Source organism: Chiloscyllium plagiosum, chromosome 19 (genome assembly GCF_004010195.1).
Source record: "Chiloscyllium plagiosum isolate BGI_BamShark_2017 chromosome 19, ASM401019v2, whole genome shotgun sequence".
NCBI classification, from domain to species: domain Eukaryota; kingdom Metazoa; phylum Chordata; class Chondrichthyes; order Orectolobiformes; family Hemiscylliidae; genus Chiloscyllium; species Chiloscyllium plagiosum.
The window spans coordinates 8,498,257-8,520,134 of record NC_057728.1 but is presented as its reverse complement, the minus strand read 5'-3'; the positions used below and the strand labels follow the sequence as shown (position 1 = coordinate 8,520,134).

Genomic DNA, 21,878 nt, shown 5'->3' with positions numbered 1-21,878 from the left:
GGGACAAAAGGCCACCATGTTGTACAGCATGAGAAGAGGATGCTGATTGGTTGGGCCATTACTGGCAATGGCAATGCAGCAAGAATAGCTAATTGTTACTCTTAATTCGTGGAAGAGGCGCAGATTCTGATTGGTCACGTAGGAATGCAGCAGATATTGGCTGTCACCATGACCACTTTTTGTTTTGAAAAAGGTGCAATATTTGTACAAATTTCTTTTGGCTACATAGAAGAGAGTCCAGTGTATTGTGTAAGTTGTCTCTAGTTCATTGCTTGCCCGGCTGATGACTTTAAATTGATTTCCAGTGTAAATCTTAGTGCAGTCTGAATTGTTCAATAAGTGATTTCCAATAGCAAGAATCATATCTGATAGAGGCTGTACATTTCTGTGGCTCATAGGCACAAGCTGGACACTACAAATGGTCAACGGGTTGTGTTGTTTGATATAGGCGAAAGTGAGGAGATCAGAGTCAAGATTAGAGTGGTGCTGGAAAAGCACAGCAGGTCAGGCAGCATCCGAGGAGCAGGAACATGCCACTCACTGGGATGTACAGTTGTCATATCTGGCAACACATCGCATTTATTACTTGCTGTACCCCTACGTTAACTATCTGTGATTCTTGCTCATGTGAAATTTCCTAAAGGAAACCAGATCGATATTTGAAAAGATTCCTAGTACTGTGGGGATACAGTAGGTGAATGGGACTAATTGTATGGCCTATTAACAAAGTTGGAAAAGGGCATGACAGGCGAAATAGCCTCCTGCGTGTATCCTGAGATTGTCTGAGTTCCTGTCTAAATTCAAGTCTTTCTTTAAGATCAGCAGCAGTCTGCATACAGTCACTGACCAGATTAACTATTCCAGCAACTAATCATTTTGCTAAGCTAGATTCAAGATGGCCAAGGCAATGGTTAATAGTTTCTTTATACTTCCTCTGTATATAATTGGAACTCCATTGAGATAAGTAATTCAATGCAATCATTATTTGGAGGGAGTTCAAGAATGGATATGAAATTATATACAGCAGATAGACTGCCAACAAAACTCAACAATTTCACAAATCAAATAGGTTTTGATTTAAGTCAACTGCTTTCAAACTTTATACACATGGACATTTATTCGTAGGTTATGGTGCCTTTGGCTGCTTTTATAGTTCTACCCCAAAACTTGGAACCAGCTCATCACCACAATCTTTATGTCTCCATCTAACAACATTTGATATCCTAAAATTGCAGGAAAAGGAGTCAAAATAACACAATAGCTGCTATTTAACACTACAAAGACACTACATAGTTGCTGGAAGACTGGATTTCTTTCTGGCTCCACTGTATTCTTAGCCCTGGAGTAACAGCATTGCTGTTACTAATTTGGTCCCAATGTTCTAGGTAAGAAGCATTTCAACTTAATTCTGGTTGCAACATATTCAAGTCTCAGTTATGTGAAACCTTGCTTCAGTTTTGGCGTAGTGTGTAAAGATAAAGAAGATGATTTGATCATTTAGGCTTTGGTCCAAACAGTTTTTCCGGTAGTCCAAAATGATCATGTTCTGCAAGTCCCGTGAATCAGCGTGCAACCTTACATGTTCTGGAAGCCCCAGCTTGATGTCTGACAGCCTGATCATGCAAGGCTACACTAATGCAAGTGCATGAAAGAGGTCAATCAGAAGAAAATATTTTCTTTTTAATCCCAATGTAAGAAATCTGCACCAAAACTATGATGGCCACAGAGCAACCTCATAGAAACCACACCACCAACAAAATCTACAAAAATGCCCTGACAGAACTGGGTCATTATTTCCCAGTAGATGTTAATGGCTACTTATTTAATTTTCATCATCAGTTATCAACTGATAATGTCAGTCATCCATGATATAATGAAAAATGTGAAGTGTTTTATGATTCTAAGCATAACTTAGCACTGACCCACACAGTCAGGAATAATGAGGTAACACAGGGAAAAACAGAATGCTTTGACTCAGGAAAGCACACATATCAGATCAGGGACGATGTTCAGCTCATTTAGGGAGTGATGGAGGGATGAGTAAGTGTGCAGTCACCACTGACCCGAGATCACTCTTGCAATAGTATGCAGTTAATTGGGAGTAGTAAGCTGATATCTTGGAAGAAAGTGGTATATGACGCACTGAGCATGGGCAGAAGATATACGCATCAAAAATATAACAAAAACCGAAATGCTAACTGATCAAGACAAAGAGAAGCATCTTTGCTCCTCTGCTCAGTTTTTAGATTAATGCCCGAATACCTATCATCCAGAATGATAGAAAGCCATTTGACTTCGCGAGGTGCACCATCATAAACCTTTACCCCCAAGGATCCAGCCATCCCCACCAACACCCAAGTGAGAAACCTGCCGATGATCTCTCTGCACAGGCACTGAGTTAAATTGTATGACTATTGCAGCAAGGATCAAAGCTTACACCTTGTACCTCCCTCATCTGCACAGCTCAGAAACTCACTGGTTCACGTAGATCTCAACATAAATCCACATTCTAGTGACATTTTAACGGTCATTTTTAAAATAGCGAGATGGTGCAATGGCTGATGATACAAAGATCTAGTTTGAAATCATGTGTATGACAGCAAATGGGGCTCAAACACACCACCTTATCCTTACTGGTTTTGAAAACACAGCCTCTGGCTCAAGTAGCACAGTGATTCGCTCAATGTGTGAGTGCTCACGCATCACCTCCAAGCAGCCAGGAAACCAGAGGAAATAAAACCCCTTGAGAAAGTTAAAGCACTGGAAATATCAAATAAATACTGCTTTGTTAAGACAGGCTAATAAATACAGATTGGTGAGCAAATTTCTTAAGTTGCTAATTAATACCAAGGGACGCTAGAGATCAAGATCAGCTTCATTAATCTCCTGATTAGTCAGGAATTTGGATACAGAGGTCTTTATTTGACCTTGCTGACATCTCTTAGCACAATGTAAGTAACTAAGTGCTACAGTTTCACCCCGGTCAATGGATTCACTCCTGTTCAATAATTCCTCAGGACAGAAGAGGAAAAAAAAAGGCTTAATTCAGATTGTGCATTTAAGGAATTTTCAAGCACAGTTACTTTACTGTACCTCCTGCCCCCCTAATGTTGTCCTCACCATCCGAGGTCTATAGCTGCCTGTTGACCTTGTTATTTTGCAGGGCCTTCAGCCCAACTCTACACTGGGAATGAAATACTTCAGCCCAAGTCATTGAGAACTACAAACCTCCAACAAACTAGTCTTTGAGCCTAAGTTTGTCATGAACATACTAATTTACTTGACTTTGTAAAGGCATCACTCGGTTAATAGTCCAGTACAAAGTTCAGAAGTTCAGAAAGCCTTAAGTAAGGTATCCTTTCTTGTGCTACCAAAAGGACTGGAGTTGCAATTATTGTTTTCAAATTGTAGTCAGTGGTCATGTTTAAATTCATTCACAGAAAGAGGGCAAAATTTATTGTTGTCCTCGAGTCCATTTGAAAATGCCTTCACCAAGTGTTGCAGTCGAGGCAGTGACCGTTCTCGCAGTGCTATTAGGGAAGGACAAAGTCAGACATCACACAACACCAGGTTATAGTCCAACAGGTTTATTTGAAATCACACAAGCTTTCGGAATGTTGCCCCTTCATCGGGTGCAGTAAGAAACAGAGTTTATAGGCAGAAAGAGCAAGGATGGAGAGATCAAAACGATCAAAAGCATTTAATGGAAGAAAGCAGAGAAGATCCCAAAAGGATCAAATGTGTGATCTTTTTGATCTCTCTGCTTATTATCTCTGAGCCTTTGTGTACTCTTCCCTCTCACTGTATCGAACAAAGGGGCAGTGCTCCGAAAGCTTGGGATTTCAAATAAACCTGTTGGACTAGAACCTGGCGTCATATGACTTCTGATTTTGTCTACCCCAGTCCAACACCGGCATCTCCACATCAGGGAAGGAGGTTCAAGATTTTGACCCAGCAACACTGACAGAGCAGTGACATCAGTCCAAGCCATGATAGCCAGTGACTTGGAGACTTATTCGCAGGTGTGTACTCCTAGCCAGCTCTGTCAAAGAGGCATAGAGATGTACAACATGGAAACAGACCCTTCGATCCAACTCGCCCATGCTGACCAGACATCTTAACCTAATCTAGTCCCATTTGCCAGCGCTTGGCCCATATCCCTCTAAACCTTTCCAATTCATGTTCGCATTCACATGCCTCTTAAATGTTGCAATTGTACCAGCCTCCACCACTTACGCTGGCAGCTCATTCCATATAACAGCACCCTCTGTGAAAAAGTTGCCCCTTAGGTCCCTTCTAAATATTTCCCCTCTCACCCTAAACCTATGTCATCTAGTTCTGGACTCCCCTACCCCAGGAAAAAGACTTTGTCTATTTACCCTATCCATGCCCCTCATGATTTTATAAACCTCTATAAGGTCACCCCTCAGCCTCCGATCCTCCAGGGAAAGCAGCCCCAGCCTATTCAGTCGCTCTGTGGGGTAAAAATTCCAGGTTTGGATGATGCTGCTGAAGGAACTTTAGTGAGTTACTTTTGTGTCTAAATGGTACACACTAAACACAGCCCATCAGCAATGGAGGGGGTAAATGTTTAAAGATATTGGGTGGGATGTCTGGAGTCATGGTAATAGTGGTGCTCTACAGAGTTTGCTTTTATTTTTATTACTCTTCACGACCATCAAGGACACTGGTGTTGCAGGATATGTTCAGAACTTTTACAGATGATGCACATGTCTGAGTGCTACGACTGTAGAGGAGAACAAATTCCTACCAAGTTTAGGTGTGTGGGGGAAACATTGCAAATGGCATTCAATCAAGACAGGCACATGCAGGATGCATTTAACATTCACAGGAAACAATACTGATAGTGGCCAAGAGAGAATAAAATCTTTATGACTGTGCACTCAAGGTTCAAGACCAATGTGGAGAAGCTACAGCCAAAGAAAACACTGCTTGGTGTATTCACAGAACCATTCAACTTACATCAAAGGATACCCAAGCTGTCATGCAGATTTTTGGCTGGAATACCTGAACTTGTTTTGATTCTTTCACATAATGGGCTTCACACAGTGACTCAGATGAAGTGCACATTTTACCCAACAAGAAGTCCTAGCAACATCTGATGATAGAGAATGATGGGGCACCAAACAGTGCGATATTCAAGGCAGCCTCATGGCAGGCATGGGGCAAAACGGTCATCCACAGATCGCCGGAACTCAGTGAAATACGACAGGGATGTTCGACGGTGCTCGGGAAGTTCTCCAAGTGAAGATGTGCATCATCTGTAAAAGTTCTGAACATATCCTGCAACACCAGTCTCCATGATGGTCGTGAACAGTAATTTAAAAAAAAGCAAAAGAGACAATGCAAGATTGAGTGCACCCAGCAGTTTCTCCTTAAAAAAAAATTAACCTTGACAATAAAGCAAGTTCATTGTTAAACATAATTTCACAGCAAACACAAACTGAGTTCTGATTTTCAATGTAAAGGGTCAAATGAAAAGTTAAAATAGCACCAACTATGAAAACTAAAGCCCTTATGGTAGAAATCTTGCCACCCTTGGGGATGAACATTTTGCTGCCTGTCATTTGATACTCAGAGATGGACAGGGTGCACAAGGGAGGAAGTTCAAACAGCAAAGGAATAAATTTTGGCCAACTTGGAAAACAGCTGTTTGGTGTTCACTCTTGTCGACTCTCTCAGCACAATCCCCCCATAACAACATTACCCACCTTCCCATGAGTTGCATTAGGTCTTCTGTCCAAAATTACAAATAGGTAGTGAAAATCTATTGGTTCCTTTCTCCCTTAACTTCACTGGTCCACCTGAGGTTCGGATAATCAAGGTCCAACAGACTGCTGCACCTTGCAAACACAAATTAACCCTAGTGACGACAAAGTCACCTTGCTATTTAAGTTTCCATTGAGCTATGACTGAGACACAAGGTCCTAGGTCCTCTACCACAACTGGCCTGAGCATCTTGCATTTTGGGAATGTGCTCAGAATGACCAATCACTTATACTATTGTGCAATCTGGACCAGAACAATAGGGGGTCTCTTTGAGAGAATTTTGGAGATCCAAAATGAGATCCAACTAAGGATTCAGCAATGGGAGAGTACACAAAGGGAGAAAAATAACATCCAAATACTTTGGGGCGGTAAGGTGGCTCAATAATTAGCACTGCTGCCTCACAGCACCAGGAACCCAGGTTCGATTCTACTCTCAGGCAACAGCCTGTGTGGAGTCTGCATGTTCTCCAGGTGCTCTGGTTTCCTCCCACAGTACAGAGATGTGCAGGTTAGGGGGATTAGCCATGGGAAATGCAGGGTTATATTGAGAGGATAGGTGACTGGGTTGGGGCGGGATGCTGTTTGGAAGGTCAGCGTGGACTTGAAGGGCCAAATGGCCCGCTTCCACACTGTAGCGGTTCTATGATTCTAAATCAATCACTTCCCAAGCTTGCTAATACAGAAGAAAAATGCAACTTTAAATCAAAAGTGAGGACTGTTCCTAGACTTTTACTTACTCATTAGAAACGACTGTTACTGCCTGGGTATGATAGATTGCTGCAATTCTGAGACTTGGGTTCATCAGAGAACACTTTGACCTGGCGAACTAAACCATAATAAAACCTAGATAAATTACTGTATTCACTGACAACAAAGGAAAAGCTCATTTGTGGAAATTAGTCAGCAAGAAAGTTGCAAATGAAACACATACAAGGACAAATTCCATCAATTTGCAAGCTTTCAGCTGAAGTATATTTATTAAATGCTTGGAAATGTGCTGACACCACTTTATTGTCCATCTCAAATACTCGTACTACCAGCTATTCTTCTGTCATGTTGCTAACAGCCAAATGCCTAAAAACAGTCCCCACCTATTTGAGTAAAGGTTCAAATGAAAGATATTTGGCCATTCTGATCCTAAGGCCAGAGTGGTCATGTTTCCAAAGTCTAGTAAATCATTACCTTCCCTGAAGGAGACACTCCTCTTTCATCGAATCTACTCACTCACTGGACTATTTCATTCTTGGGTGCTTCAGCAAAGCCGAGTTTTGATTTTACCACGTGCTTCCCAAACCCAAATTCAACAACTCAAAGCAGGAAATTATAATCTTTCACTCAGTTTTATTTCGTCCTCAAGCATTATTTTTGACCTGATGTCAGTGTATGTCAGTTTAATGTAGAAATACAAAGTCCTGTAATCCCTGTTTACAGATGCCCTGTTTTACTTTGTCTCATTTTATCATTGGCAAATTAATCAGGCTTGTATTCTCTTTTGGTGTTTGTGAGATGTGTTTCCATGCTGCTTTGAACTGATCTGGTGATTAGATCAGCTTCACTTTGGAACAGCCTCTCCTGTTCCCGGATACATTTTTTCACTGCTGACCCTTCAATTTATCACACATTGTCCAACAATGTGTGCTCTTACTGAACCTACCGCTCAATGACATTGTGGATCACAGCTTCCCACTCGTCACTGCCCTTTCACAATGCCAGGTTCAGTCTTCTGATTGATTATGCCTCGCAACTACTTGGTTAGCAATGAATTCTAGCAATTAGCAATTGTTCGACTAACTGGCTCATAGTTTCTCCTCCTTCCTGCCTCCTTCATTCATTCAATCATCATGTTACATCTGTGGTGTTCCAATCCACTAGGACCTTTCGAGAATGCACAGAGTTTTTAAAGATTACAATTAACGCAGCCATGAACTGCTGCAGCTATCTCTTCAAAGAATTGAGGATTCAGGTCATCAGGTTCAAAGGAATTGTCACCTTTAGTCCCAGTACTTGTCCAAATTTTGTTTTTCTGCAGTGATCATGATTTTCAAGTCTTGGTATTGGTTCCTGCCTTTCTACTATTCTTGGGGTGCTTTCAGTGACTTGTCCAGTGAAAACAAATACAAAGTACTAGTGCAAACATTCCACCATTTCCTTCTTTGCCAGGACTTCATCCTCAGCCTCATCTTCTAATGGACTAATGTTCATAATTTCCTTCTCTTCCTTTATATAATTTGGAGAAGCTTTTACTCTCTTCTTTTATATTTCTTGCTAGTTTTCTCTCAAACTCCAGTTTCTCCTTTTTCTTTGAGTCATACAGCATGGAAACAGACCCTTCACTCCAACCAGTCCACGCTGACCATGTTCCCTAAACTAAACTAGTCCCACCTGGCTGCACTTGGCTCATATCCCACCAAACCTTTCCCATTTATGAACTTATCCAAATGTCTTTAAATGTTGTAACTGCACCCACATCCACCACTTTCTCCATGAGTTCATCCCACATGTGAACAACTGAGAAAAATTTGTCTCTTTTAAATATTTCTCTTCTCACCTTAAAACCGTGCCCTCTAATTTTGAACTCTCTTACCTGAGGGAAAAGACCCTTGTCATTCACCTTGCCTCTGGCGCTCATGATGTCATAAACCTCTATAAAGTCACCCTCAACCTCCAGTGGATGAAGTCACAGCCTTTCCAATCTACTTTTATATCTCAAACCCTCCATTCCTGGCAGCATTCTGGTAAATCTTTTCTGAACCCTCTCCAATTTAATAATATCCTTCCTGTAGCAGGGTGACCGGAACTGGACACGCTACTCCAGAACGGGCCTCACCAATGTCCTGTACAACCTCAACAGGACATCTCAACACCTATACTCAAAGGTCTGCTGGTTTGCAAATGTTTCCCAATCATCTAGGCTGATCTTCATAACACTGTACAAGTTTCAATTTGATACCATCCTTAACCTCTTTAGTTCAGATGGTGCACCCTTGCCTTAGTAACTTACTTATCATATATATTATCATTAAATAGGAAGTGGCCCTTTGCATCAGATATTCCAATTCCCATTTTGCAGCATGATATAAATAAGTGTTTTCAAACATACAGGGTGTGGATGGTGCTCATTACAGGCTTAAGATGGTGTCCTAAGGATGAATTTCTAATCTTTAAATGACAACTGCTATTTCACAAAATGCAAAGGATAGGAATGAGAATGAGTCACTCAGCTTGGTTCACAGCTAGTATCCATAATCTGAGGTCACTTTCTTCCCTTCCTCATTCTATAATCTTGGGAACAAGCCTGTCATTTCCAACGGAATATTTTAGCTGAGTGTACTCAGTTGCTAAGTAGCAGCCTAGTCTATAAATACGAGTAACCATTCTGTATGTTATCCTGAATTTGAAGATCATTTGCTAGTAATTATATTGTCCTTTCCTGTCTCGATACAAAGGCTTCTCCGCATCTGCCAACTGCTGAGCTAAACTGAACCAGAACCTTCCTTCTTCTCAGCAATTGTTTACGTTGGATTCTAGGTTGTTCTCCGTGCATGTATCATTGTTGTTCTACACATGTATTGAGATGAAAAATATGAGTTGGTCTCACCAATAGCAATGCCTGCAACTTTTAATGTTTATCTTCCTTTTTGATTGCCTCACCATGGAAACATTTTAAATGATATGCCCGCAACTAACTTCGGAAGCCTCTCAGCCACAAGGGATTAGGCTCAAGTGCTACTTTGGAAAATTCAACATAAAAATCTCTGCAGACACTTTACTTCAATAACAGGGGAATGCTGCATCAAATGAAGAGACGCCCTTCAGAAGTGAAATTAAATCAAGTTTCTGTCTGTCTCTTCTATCCAGGTGATCATTAATCTTTATCCCTCAATTAGCATTGCATCATTGTTTGTAGGAGTGAGCTGAGTGTAAACTACCAGCTGTATTTTACCCTACAATAGTGAGTACCCTTCAAACGTTCTTGATTGGCTGAGGTCGTGTGGAGCACCATATAAATACAAATTTTTTTTCTCCAATTGCCAAACACAAACTCGGTCCCATAAGTACTGTTTAAGGTTACGTTCTGTGCTTTTGTACACATATAAGAGAAGTACGATGAAGTAAGGAACACATATTCACTGCATTCGGAGAATCTTTTGTGTGCAGTGGTTGTCTATCTATCTCTGAGCCAGAAGATTTGTATTCAATTCCCACCTGCTACAGAGTTGGTTCTAAGCAGGATGTTTTTGTTTTACTGTTGTGCTAGTTCCTTGCTGAGATGTACAGGATTGAACTTTTGCAACACAGGCGAATGCAATAGTCCTCTTCAAGTCTGGATTCATGCATATGACCATTGCATCATGTTTACTGACTTATATCGAGACAAAATAGAATCAAAACAATACTACCTGTGGTTCCATGTGACACAAGAAAAGGAACAGTGTTTCAGAAGCAGTAACAATCCAAACTGATAGAAATCTAATTTACAATGCAGATGCAATCCATCAAAAATTGCAGCGGAGCTCTGGCCCAATGACGGTAAAATGCAATATGTACAGGAAAGGTACTGAACACTTCAAATCCTCCGGTTTGATAGGAAACAAGAGTGCAAATACTCATTAAAAAATTGCCATACTCATCCACATGAAAAGAAATGCATAAATATGCACAAATTTCTCTATATTCTACAAATTTCTCTACAAATTTCAACACACTTGGAAGATACAAGGATTACAAACTTTTATGCATGAAGTCGAGTTGAATATGGTCACATAAAGCATGATGGTCAACTTGGTAACACTGAATCCAAACTGTTTGAAAGGCTGAATGGTTAGACATGCTATTCTTACGGTTGCACTGTACATCACAAAAGCTGCATATTTATGTCATTAATAATAACTATGTACTATACCACCTCAAGTAAAAGCAGCAAAATGAACCCATGTAAGAAAACGTACTGAGGTATATTAAAATAGGCAGAATATCAGAGCCTTACGTTGCAAGTGTGCACAGATACACATGCACACACGCACATAAAAGATAATCACCCATTAAAGAACATTTGAGTGAGCAGCTGCCGTTCTGTAACAATGCATATATGTTCACGGTTCCCTATATGTAGCTCTCTCCTTCAGTTCAACAAATCTTTAAGTTCAGAAATGAATGCAAATGATATGATAGCATAACTGCAAGGATACAACTGCAGTGGATAATGTTAAATCAGTGACCAAGCTGAACAATAGTGTAACTCAAAATATGCCAAAAACTTACTGGAACTCATGCCAGAAATATGTTGTTGACTTTGAACAGTCAACAAACACATCTGCATTATATTGCACTTTGCTAGTTTACATATCGTGCTGCCATTTTAACTGAAAATTGGAAACAGTAAAATTTGTCTGAATAAGAAGCAAATGTGCCTCATTTACCATCAAACAGAAACTGAACTTTTGAGATTACAGCAAATATTCCTAATCCTCTCGCTTTCATCTGATTAGCTACAAAACCTCAATTGTCCTCAGTAAGTAAGTTTTTTTTGAGAATATAATTGAGCGAGTTGGAGCAGTTCAAACAAGCAAATTTATTTAGATTTGGAAAATTAGTGGAAACTGTGAGACAGTGTGGCAACACAACACATTACAGTAAATTGTCAACACACAGATTCATTTGTGACACACCTGCAATACAAAAGTAGTTATGTGTAGCTTCTATAAAGTGTGTAGGTGATGTCCATTCCAGTTTATTACATCTGAACAGTTCAACAAGTGAAGAAAGTATTTATCAACTACCAAACTAAGAAGCCAAGTGACTACTGTATCAGGAGTCCTTCAGCTCTAAAGTTATTTCAGACTGCCTAGTAATTGGAGACTTGCTTTAATCTTCACAGTGTGCCAAGGTCACACCCTCATTGTCCTGTATACGCCACTCAGCTGCTTCATGAGAAATGTCTTGATCTTGAACAGCATTACTGAAAACAAACAGCAACAGCCTCAAGCCTTGAAAGCTGCAAGATGAGCTATTTGTCAGTCCTATAGTCATCTGCACCCAGGAGCAGAATGTCAAGTTGGATTCCACGTCTTTAGCATGCTATAAACTGACAGATGTCAAAATCTGATAAGGATCCTAATTACTCTCACATTCGCAAGCCACATATGTACATTTTATAGTCCTTTGCCCTTGCTTCCACCAAGCTGTACAAAACCCAGGACGCAGGATTTATCCGCAAATGTGGCAAAAGAGGCAACAGTGCAAAAGACACCCATTTCTAAACCTTGAGGCCAACTAAAGGACAAAGCTGGAATTAAGAAACGTGAATGTAGGTAGACCGCAGTCAACCAGTCTGAATCGGCTGGACTGAGGGTCACATCAGTCCCGTGGTCAGTTGAATTGAAATTGCTCAGATACCAGTCCTCACCATTTCATCCCAGCATCGTCACCCAATCTGATTCAATTCATTGCAAAGTCACAAGTTTTCACTATCTAATCAGATCTTTCTAATTTTACTGATTTCTTCTGCATACTTTTCAAGATCAGTGTTGACTGGGTTCTGCATAAGCCCTGGGGTTTCTCTTATTTCTGAAGAAAAGGAATCTAGTGGAAACGTTTGCTCATTTTCAGCAGATTTTTGAGCCTCCTTGTTCAGCTCCCCTTGGTTAATGCATTTCCCATGATTATGAATGCATATTATAAACACCAGTTCTTCAGTCTGAATATCAGAAGTTGCAGTGTAAAAAACCCTGAACTTGACTCTATAAGGTTTAATCATGCAAAGTGAGAGTGTAGTGTGCAGAACTGGTTGGGTAGCATTGTAACGCCATCCTGACCTACTCGCGAACCAAGTCAGGTTTAATATTGAGAGCTGAGTTTCTGAAGTCAAACTCTTCAAGTCAACAGAACAGAAACAGAAACAATATTCAATTTATTCTGCCTTGTATACAGTAACTGCCCCTGGTTTTCTTTAAATAATATCTTAACTAGTCTGATAAAATGTAACTAAAAATAAAACATCCATGTCCTTCACTTTTTCAGAATTGTTTCTCTAATCTTGGCCAAGCAGACCACTGAACATGGACATTACAGACTTCTCTGATTTGGACTCACTCTGTGATTCACGTCAATAATGGAACAAAAGAGAATCAGCATGCTCTTAACTTCTAATTGAATGTTAACAGAGCAGATCATAAAACCAACTCTCACCAGCATCACAACAGGAAGTCACATCGGACACAGCTACAAGATAAGTGACCAGCGTGCAGCTATTCGGGCTTTTTTAAGTCTCCCTTTCCAGCTTCATACTGCTCTAAATACCGATTTCATAAACCACCATGAACCTTAGGTTAGCAAAGTAGAATGATGAGAAATCAACCCCAATTCTGATGCAGCACATTGTATTTCTATCAGTCAGATACCTGAAAGCAAGATATGGGGATCGTTAACTCAAGGAGCTAGAACTTCAGCCATTCCAGGAGCATTACATGCAAATCTCATATTATAATCTACAGCCAACTGTGAGAAGCAATTAGAAACATGGACTGCTCTCAATCAGAAGTCCTGACTTTTCAGTTACTAGTTAATGTGACTTTTGTTGCACTTTTACTTTATGTTACCACTTCACTATGAATGTTTCATTTAATTTAATGGATAATCCAAATATTTCTTGTGCAAGAAATAAACAAACAGGGTGGATGCATCTGTGAAAGGGACCCAGATACAATCAATGATACAACATAGCTTTCAGTCACAATCTCTAGTTTGGGATTCTTGACTACTATTCAGAATCCAATGTACTTGACAAGTTTCAATGTACTTGACACGTGACGAACTAAAGAGTGCCTAACAATACAGGAATACGTTGTAGTTAGTGCCAACAAAGGTAATTAAACAACAGACATGAGGTTGTTCATAGCTCTTGAAAAGCTACTCCCTTTCAAAGGCAGTGGTACTGCATTATTGTCATTCAACCACTTATCCAGCACCCCAGGCTAAAGTGATGTGGACTTGGGTTCAAATCCTACCAGAGCAGATGGTGAAAGAGCAATTCAACTTTTAAAATCTGGAATTGCAAGCTAGCCTAATGGTGACCATGTAATCATTGTGGATTGATGTAGAGGTTCACTTGATGTCATCTGAGGAAGGAAATCTACCATCTTTACCTGGTCTGGCCTCTGACCCACGGCAATGTCGCTGACTCTGAACTTCCCTCTTAAGCCATTTGGATCAAGGGGCAATTAGGGGTCTGCAACAAATACTGGCACAGCCTGTATCCCAAACAATCAATACTTTTTAAAAAGGTTGATATCAGCTGGGAGTTAGGAAAGCAATAACATGTTTGGGTAGAGTGCAGGTGTTACTCATTTGACATACTGACATTACTGTGTTTCCCTATGGAAACCACCACAGGTACACATGCACTATTCACTTAATAATTAAAGACTATGAAATCTGTAAAGCATGATGGGACTTGTACAATTATTTATGTAGAAGCATAAAGTGTAACGTAAGTCTCAACGGAGATAGCAACCCACCTGCTTCAGCTGTCCGGATTTTAGCGGATGGCAAACTGGGTTCTCCCAAGCCTAGGGTATTGGTTGCTACAACGCTGAATTCATAATCCATCCATGGGATCAAATCGATCACCTTTGCTGTTTCCATGTTGCCCTCTATATCCTGAGGATCTAAATCGGAAGAAGATTATATGTCTTTGAGAGAGAGAGAGAGAGAAAGACATATCTTTGAGAGTGAAGAGAGAGAGAGTGATAACTTTATGCTTGACAACTGTCACCAAAAAGATTCTGACATAACCCCAGAAGGAGAACTCATTACTGATGCTGAACCATAATACTGTTCCCTCATTATTTACTTTATTCAGCAGCAGTTAAGAAATGTGGATCTATAGAGACTCACCATTTATCCTACCCCGGATTGTGGGAGCAGTGACTGCGATAGGAACGCCAGTTACTTTGGCAATGATAGATTGAGCAGTGGAAACTGCTCAGGATTCTTACATCAAATGTTTCTGAGCAGTAAGGGAGGCTGTGGCTATAATTGGATTTCATTGCAAAGCCCCAGAACTTACTTCCATTTACATGTCATCATTCAATCTAACTTCTCCTTGAGAACCGTAGGTCATTATTATCTGACACTAAAGAACTTTATTCTGACAACTGCTTCCAAATTTCCCAATTGCTTCCAACTGTTCGCTGATCCACAGGAACATAGGAACACACAATATCGGAGACAGCCATTCAGCCATTTGAACCTGCTCCACTATTCAATATGATCATGGCTGATCATCTGGTTTAGCACCCTCTTCCCAATTCCTCCCCATACCCTTTGATCCCTTTACCCTGAAAAACTACATCTAATTCCTTGACAACATTCAATATTTTGGCATCAACCAATTTTTGTGGCAGACAATTCCACAGGCTCACCACACTTTGTGTACATTTTGCCTCATCATGTTCGAATTTTATCGGCGTCTCTGAGATTCCCCCCTCATTCTTCTAAACTCCAGTGAATATCATCCAAAACAATCCAGTGTCTCCTCATATGTCAGTCCTGCTATCCCAAGAGTCAATCTGGTAAATCCTCACTGCACTCTCTCAATAATCAGAATATCCTTCCTCAGATAAGGAGACCAGTCAGATAAAGACTGCATGTAATATTCCAGCATTGGTCTCACCAAGTGCCTGCACAATTGCAGCAAGACATCTCTGCTCCTGCACATGAATACTTTTGCTCTGAAGGTCAACGTGCCAGTTGCCTTCTTCACAATGTGTTGACTTTCAATGACTGTGTAATAGGACACCGAGATCTTGTTGCATCTCCCCCCTTCCCAAGCTATCATCATTCAGATAATAACCTGCCTTCCTGCTTTTGCAAGCAAAGTGGATAACCTCACATTTATCCACAATGTACTGCACTGGCCATGCATTTGCATACACACTCAACTTACCCAAATCTCACTGAAGCATCTCTGCACCCTACTCACATCTCCCCATCCCATCCAACTCTCTGTCATCTGAAAACTTGGAGGTATTATATTTAGCTTGCTCACCTAAACATACTGTGAAAAGAGCTGGGGTCCATGGACTGATCCTCGTGGTATACCGCTAATCACTGCATGTCACTTGGAAAAAGACCCTTTTATTTCTAGTCTTCATTTCCTGTCTGACAACCAATTTTATATCCATGTCCGTACTACTCCAAACCCCACGTGCTTTAGTTTTATGTCAACCTCTTACGTGGGATCTTATCAAAAGCCTTTTGAAAGTCCAAGTGAACTACATCCACTGGCTCCTCCTTATCAATCTTCAAAGAATTCCAGTATATTTGTCAAGTCGGATTTCCCCTTTGTAAATCCATACTGATCCAGTCCTTGCACTGTTTTCCATATGCTCTGCTATTAAAACTTTTATAATGGAGTTTGGTGATTTCTCCATGACAAATTACAGGCTAACTGGATTATAATTTCCATTTTTCACTTTATTTCCTTTGTTAAATTGTGGGGTTACATCAGTTACCCTCCAATCCAAAGATTGTTCTGAGAACCCCCCATTCTGCTAAACTCCAGTGAATATTGTCCTAAACATTCCAATCCATGTCCTAGAGTACATAGAATCTTTGAAGGTGACCACCAATTAATCCACTATTTCTAGGCCCACTTAAGTACTCTGGGATGTAGACCACTGAGGTTTGGAGATTTATGGGCCTTTAATTCCATTAACTTCCTACCATCATTTTCCTCCCATTATTGATTTCGTTCTGTTTCCCTCTTCCCACTAAACCTTATATTCATCAACATTTTTGAGACATTACTTATGTCCTCCTTTTGAAGACAGAATCAAGGTATGTATTCAAGTGATCTGCCATCTCTCTGTCCTCAATTAAAACCTCCTCCGTTTCTGACTGTAAGGGACTGTATTTGCCTTCATGGGCAGTTTTTCCTGTTCAAGGACCTCGAGAAGTTTTTCCAGTCAGTTTGTACATTACCCTCAAGCTTACTCTCACACTCTATCTCCTTCTCTCAATAAATCTCACTTTTCTCCTTCTCTGAAATCTAAACTGCTCCCAATCCTCATGCCTTGTGCTTTTCTGGCCAATTTGTATGTCACTTTTTTGGATGTAATATTATCCTGCATTTCCATGGTTAGTCGTGGTCAGGCCGCCATTCCCAGTTAATCTTTTGTGTCAGACTGGAGTGAAAAACTTTGGCAGTTCCCCCACCTGCTCTTTAAAGGCTTGCTATTGCCTACCTACTTAGCTCAATTGGCTGGATGGCTGGTTTGCAACACAGAGTGATCCCAACAGCATGGGTTCAATTCCCACATCAGCTGAAATTACCATAAAGGGTTCTCCATCTCAACTTCGCATCTTGCATGGTGACCCTCAGGCTAAACTCTCTCTCTCTACAGTCTGATAAAACGATGGTACTGCCCTATTTTCCATCAACCCTATGATAAATTGTTCCCCAATTTATCATAGCCAGCTCACGGCTATTACTATTGTAGCTTCCTTTATTTACATTCAAAATCTTAATCTGAGAACAACTATCTCACTCTCTATCCTAATGAAGAATTCTATCATATTAAGGTCACCCTTCCCATGGGGCCTCACACAGCCAGATTACCATCTAGATCCACCTGATATTCTTCTCCCTTGTAGTGAGGGAGTATTCCTTTTCATCAATTTTCTGTTTGGGTACTTTTGGGGTTTCTAAGCGAACCACTCCATTTATGCTATCCCTTCAAAACCATGTCCAAACTCTCACAGGAGAATCAGTGGAAGTGTAAAAGCAACAGAACTGACCATTCAGTCACCCCGGCCTGTTAAATTAAATCATAGTTGATCCACACCTTGCCCTCATTTTCACGCTCTTGATATCCTTGCCTAATAATAATGAAAATTTCAAATGACTGAGCAGGCACAGCAATTCCAGGAAGGGATTTCCACTGTTTTTTGTGCAAGGACATATTTTCTGATTTGACTTTTGAAAAGCCAATCCCTCATTTTGAAACTGTTTCCTTTTGCTTTCCAGACCCAACTGAGAGCTAAAACACAGGGCATGTTGGGGTTTACACTAACTGTCATGGTGTGTAAGATTTGTAATGGAATTAATCAAACGAAACAGAATTGAATCCTGTTTCTCTTCATGTTGATGATTTGTGATTAGTGAGTTTGCTCTCTCTCTCTCTCACACACACACACACACGTAAACATGTAAACACACGAGCAATGAGTTAGATAATATCGCACCTACTAGACAGTGAATCACTAACAAATGAAAGAATGAAATGGGACGACACACAAAACAAAAACAAGATAATGAAGTGGTTCTGGTTCCAGACCAGCAACGTGAGGGTTGCATGATCAAATCTTACAGTGGCTGGTTGAGAAGCTGAATCAAATATAGCAGGAATGGGAAATAAAAGCCCATTGCTTTTTCTGAATCGCCATGTCATGAAGAGACTCCATTACACAATATCAACCAGGGATGCATGACATCATTTAGAGAAGCAACCTTTACAATGGGTAATAAATGAGGCTTTGCCACTCTTAAACTGACAAGGGTTTCTCTAGATTTGTTGGGAGAGCTATATTACACTGTTTTAATGCTTCAGCATTCAGGTTAAAGTGAGACTATTTCAAAGTGAGCTCCTTTGCCTCTGAATCTTGCCCCAAGTTTCAAGCAAAGGCAGTTCATCTGCTCCAGCTGGCCGTGGTCTTACATGCCGCCCCATATGCTGGGAGTGACTTGCTGTGGCTTAACCAGTCTACACGTTCATGTCTTGTAGCAATCACACCGTGCCAGATGTCTGTATGTTCTCTTTTGCCCTTCACTCAGTGTGTGCCGACCATGTTGAAAGCTGTAGTTAAAGCAATAGTAAAAGCATGCGAACATTTCCCACGAGCTCCGCGCAAGTGCAGCTCCAGTACATGCTATTCAAGAGGCTGCTTTGAATGACTGCCATACATCTTGAATGTTGGATGAGTGTGGGTGGCTTGAATTCACTTCCAGTTAACAGTGAGCAATCATTGCTCCACGTGGTGAACATTAGAGTCTTCATTCTATGGCATCATTTTGCTCTCAATAGCCACAGAAAATCTCTGAGGAGATAAATGTATATGGCAACTGCCAGTGTATTCCTTAACACAGGATAAACCAGGCAAGGCAGGAGGTAGCTGATGCAGATTAACTCAGCCCTTCGATTCAGTTCGTTATCATTCCTGCATTAGGCAAATGCAGCCTTGGCAGCTAAGGCACTGCAATTCAAACAGAAGTCCCGCGATCTATGAACTCCTGGTAAAAGAAGAGAAACTCAGACGTTGTTCGAGGTCAGATCTGGACATGACAATAATGCGTTTCTTGCAGCTCATTTGGCATCTGAGACTGTTAACACATATGATGGCCGAAGGCACAATATTGGGAATGGATGCTTATTGAGAAAAGTGGGTGGAGTATTGGGAGCGACCATTGAATGTCCAGCCAGCACAACTGTTTACTGGCTAGTATGAATCTCATATTGAGTCTGGTTTAGAAACAATTACCTTATAGGGCTATCAAGTCCAGATTTATCATAGTCTGTGGAAATCTTATCAAAACATATTGAGGCTTTAACTTTCTCTGATAGTTTGTCTTAATGCTTCTAGTTTAATAAGTGATTAAGATGGCTGACAAGAAATATAATCAAACACATTGTCCAATGCATGAACAGGGAGGTAAATCCCTTAATGAAAACCGAAAGAACTGTGGATGCTGGAAATCAGAAACAAAAACAGAGAATTGTTGGAAAAGCTCAGCAAGTCTGGCAGCATCCATGGATAGAGAGGTGTAAAACCTGCACCCACACTCCACCCCCGCCCCCCTCACCCCAATTGAAAGCCTTCCACATCCAGCAGAGAGTTACCTGCACATCCAAACACCTCATCTACCACGTCTCTTGCTCTCGATGTGGTCTCCTCTATATCGGGGAGACAGGATGCCAACTCGCGGAATGTTTCAGGGAACATCTCTGGGACAGACACGCACACCAAACAACCTCACCGCCCTGTGGCCAACTCCCCCTCCCATTCCGCCAAGGACATGCAAGTCGTGGGCCTCCTCCCCCACCAAATCCAAGCCACCCAACACGTGGAGGAAGAACGCCTCATCTTCCACCTTGGGACCCTCCAACAGCACGCCATTTCTCCAGTTTCCTCATCTCCCCTCACCTTACCCCAGATCCAACCCTCCAACCTGGCACTGCTGCCCGAAACGTCGACTCTCCTGCTCCTCGAATGCTGCCTGTCCAGCCGTGCTTTTCCTGCACCACACTTTTTGACTCCGTGGAGAGAAAGAGGAGTTAACATTTCAAATCGTCAGAGTTCTGAGGAGGGGTTACTGGACCCGAAACGTTAATTCTGATTTCTCTCCACAGATGCTGCCAGAACTGCTGAGGTAAATCCCTTATTTGTCAGGATTATTTCAATTCCCATCATGCTCCCCTTCCCTCTGCCACATCCTGAAAGAAGTTACAGTACTTCTTTCACCAATGGGTTTTCAACACCTGAGCACATAAAGCATGATTAACACAATTGTACACTTGCTGGATTTTGAATTATAAAATAGAACCAGAACTTATTGCAACATTCCAGGCTGTGTTTTTCTCGTTCAATTCAAGACTCTTGTATAAAGTGGCAGGGACTGACCTGTTTTGGCATCTTTCCATTCATCAGAATCGAAAAATTTCTGCCGGATAGTGTACTTGGAGATAGGGCTGTGGTTGTCAGTCCCTCGACTCCAGGTCAAGGTCACAAAGGTGTCTCCAATATTCTCAACTCGCACCCCTCCAGGGGGTCCCGGGGGACCTGAAAGAAAAGAATCACAAAGGGACAAATGATGTTCCAGTTACACAGAGCCCAGTAAGCATTCAGTGCAGGAAATAATATCAATAAATGCTCTTCTCACCCCTTACTGAAGGTCATCAGAGGCTCATAATAAGGATCATTGCAAACAGCATGAAAAACACCACATTTTTAAAAAAGATGGAATCTTTTCTGACTGATCCTGCATGTTGCAAAGCACTTTTAAGAAGCACCGATTGATGCATTCAGTGGACAGTAAGCTGCTAACAAGCAAGAGCTAAGAATTGCACTTGTTAAATTAAAAATATAATATTGTGCCTTTTTTTCCCATAATGACAGACCACAAGGCATTGCACAGGGAAAACTGGACAACAAACAGGGAAGTGGAAAGGAAAGGAAAGTCAGTGGGTGGCCAAAGTGGGAATGTCATGGAGAAAAAGATCAGCAGGGTAAAGAGGGTTCAGGGGAGCACTCTGAGTGCAGAGGTTGAATGCTGAACCCCTGAAGGAGATGAGCAAATGAAATGTATCTGCTGGAAATGGGGATGGAGACGGTTTCATCAAAATCACAGAGGGACTTTAACTCTGTCCGGTCACCCTGCTGGACAAAGGCTGATAAATAAGCATTCATCTAAGCTAAGCACTGTCCTGTCCTGCAGGTAGCTGTGAGGAGCTGCATGAAACAATAACCTGTGAACATGCGTGTTAAGGTAGCAGGAAACACGTTCTCTGCCCATAACAACTCTGTCTCAAAAACAACTGCTTTATCAATTTTTTTTGTTTGTAAGAAGTATAAAACAGACACACAATGGGTCAAACAACTTCCTTCTGTATTATATATTTCAATGAAAGAAAAACAGGCCTGTAATAAATATTTATTTCAGTACAGCCTCTAGAGTCTCAAAGTGTAATGGTACGTGTGTGGAACTGTTGCAAAACTGCATTGTGAGAGTTTGACTCTCTTTTTGGGATTGCAATTCAGTGAACTGGTGAGGTCATACTCTTATCAATCTGGTCCCACAGAATAGTGAAAAACAATCAGCTTTTAGTTTTCCACACTGTCTCTTAAATGTTTACGCATCTGAAAGGCGCACTGAGAGTTGTATAATATTTTACAGACCTAAGATCGCTTAAAATTTACAGCACAGAGACAGACTATATGGCTCAACTAGTCGACACTAATGTTTATTTATCTATCTATATATATATATATATATATATATATACACACACATATATCCTCCCATTTCATCC

At 41.0% G+C, this 21,878-nt stretch overlaps 1 protein-coding gene across 1 annotated transcript in view; it reads right to left on the bottom strand.

Annotated features, from left to right (window-relative positions):
* cntn1b (contactin 1b) overlaps positions 1-21,878 on the bottom strand; it is a 746,084-nt gene that overhangs the window by 216,954 nt on the left and 507,252 nt on the right. Inside the window, exons 18-19 of the mRNA XM_043709043.1 lie at positions 20,470-20,628; positions 14,307-14,456 (exon numbers count right to left, since the gene is read on the bottom strand). Of these exons, the coding sequence (XP_043564978.1) occupies positions 14,307-14,456; positions 20,470-20,628 (309 nt within the window). The remainder of the gene's footprint in view (positions 1-14,306; positions 14,457-20,469; positions 20,629-21,878) is intronic.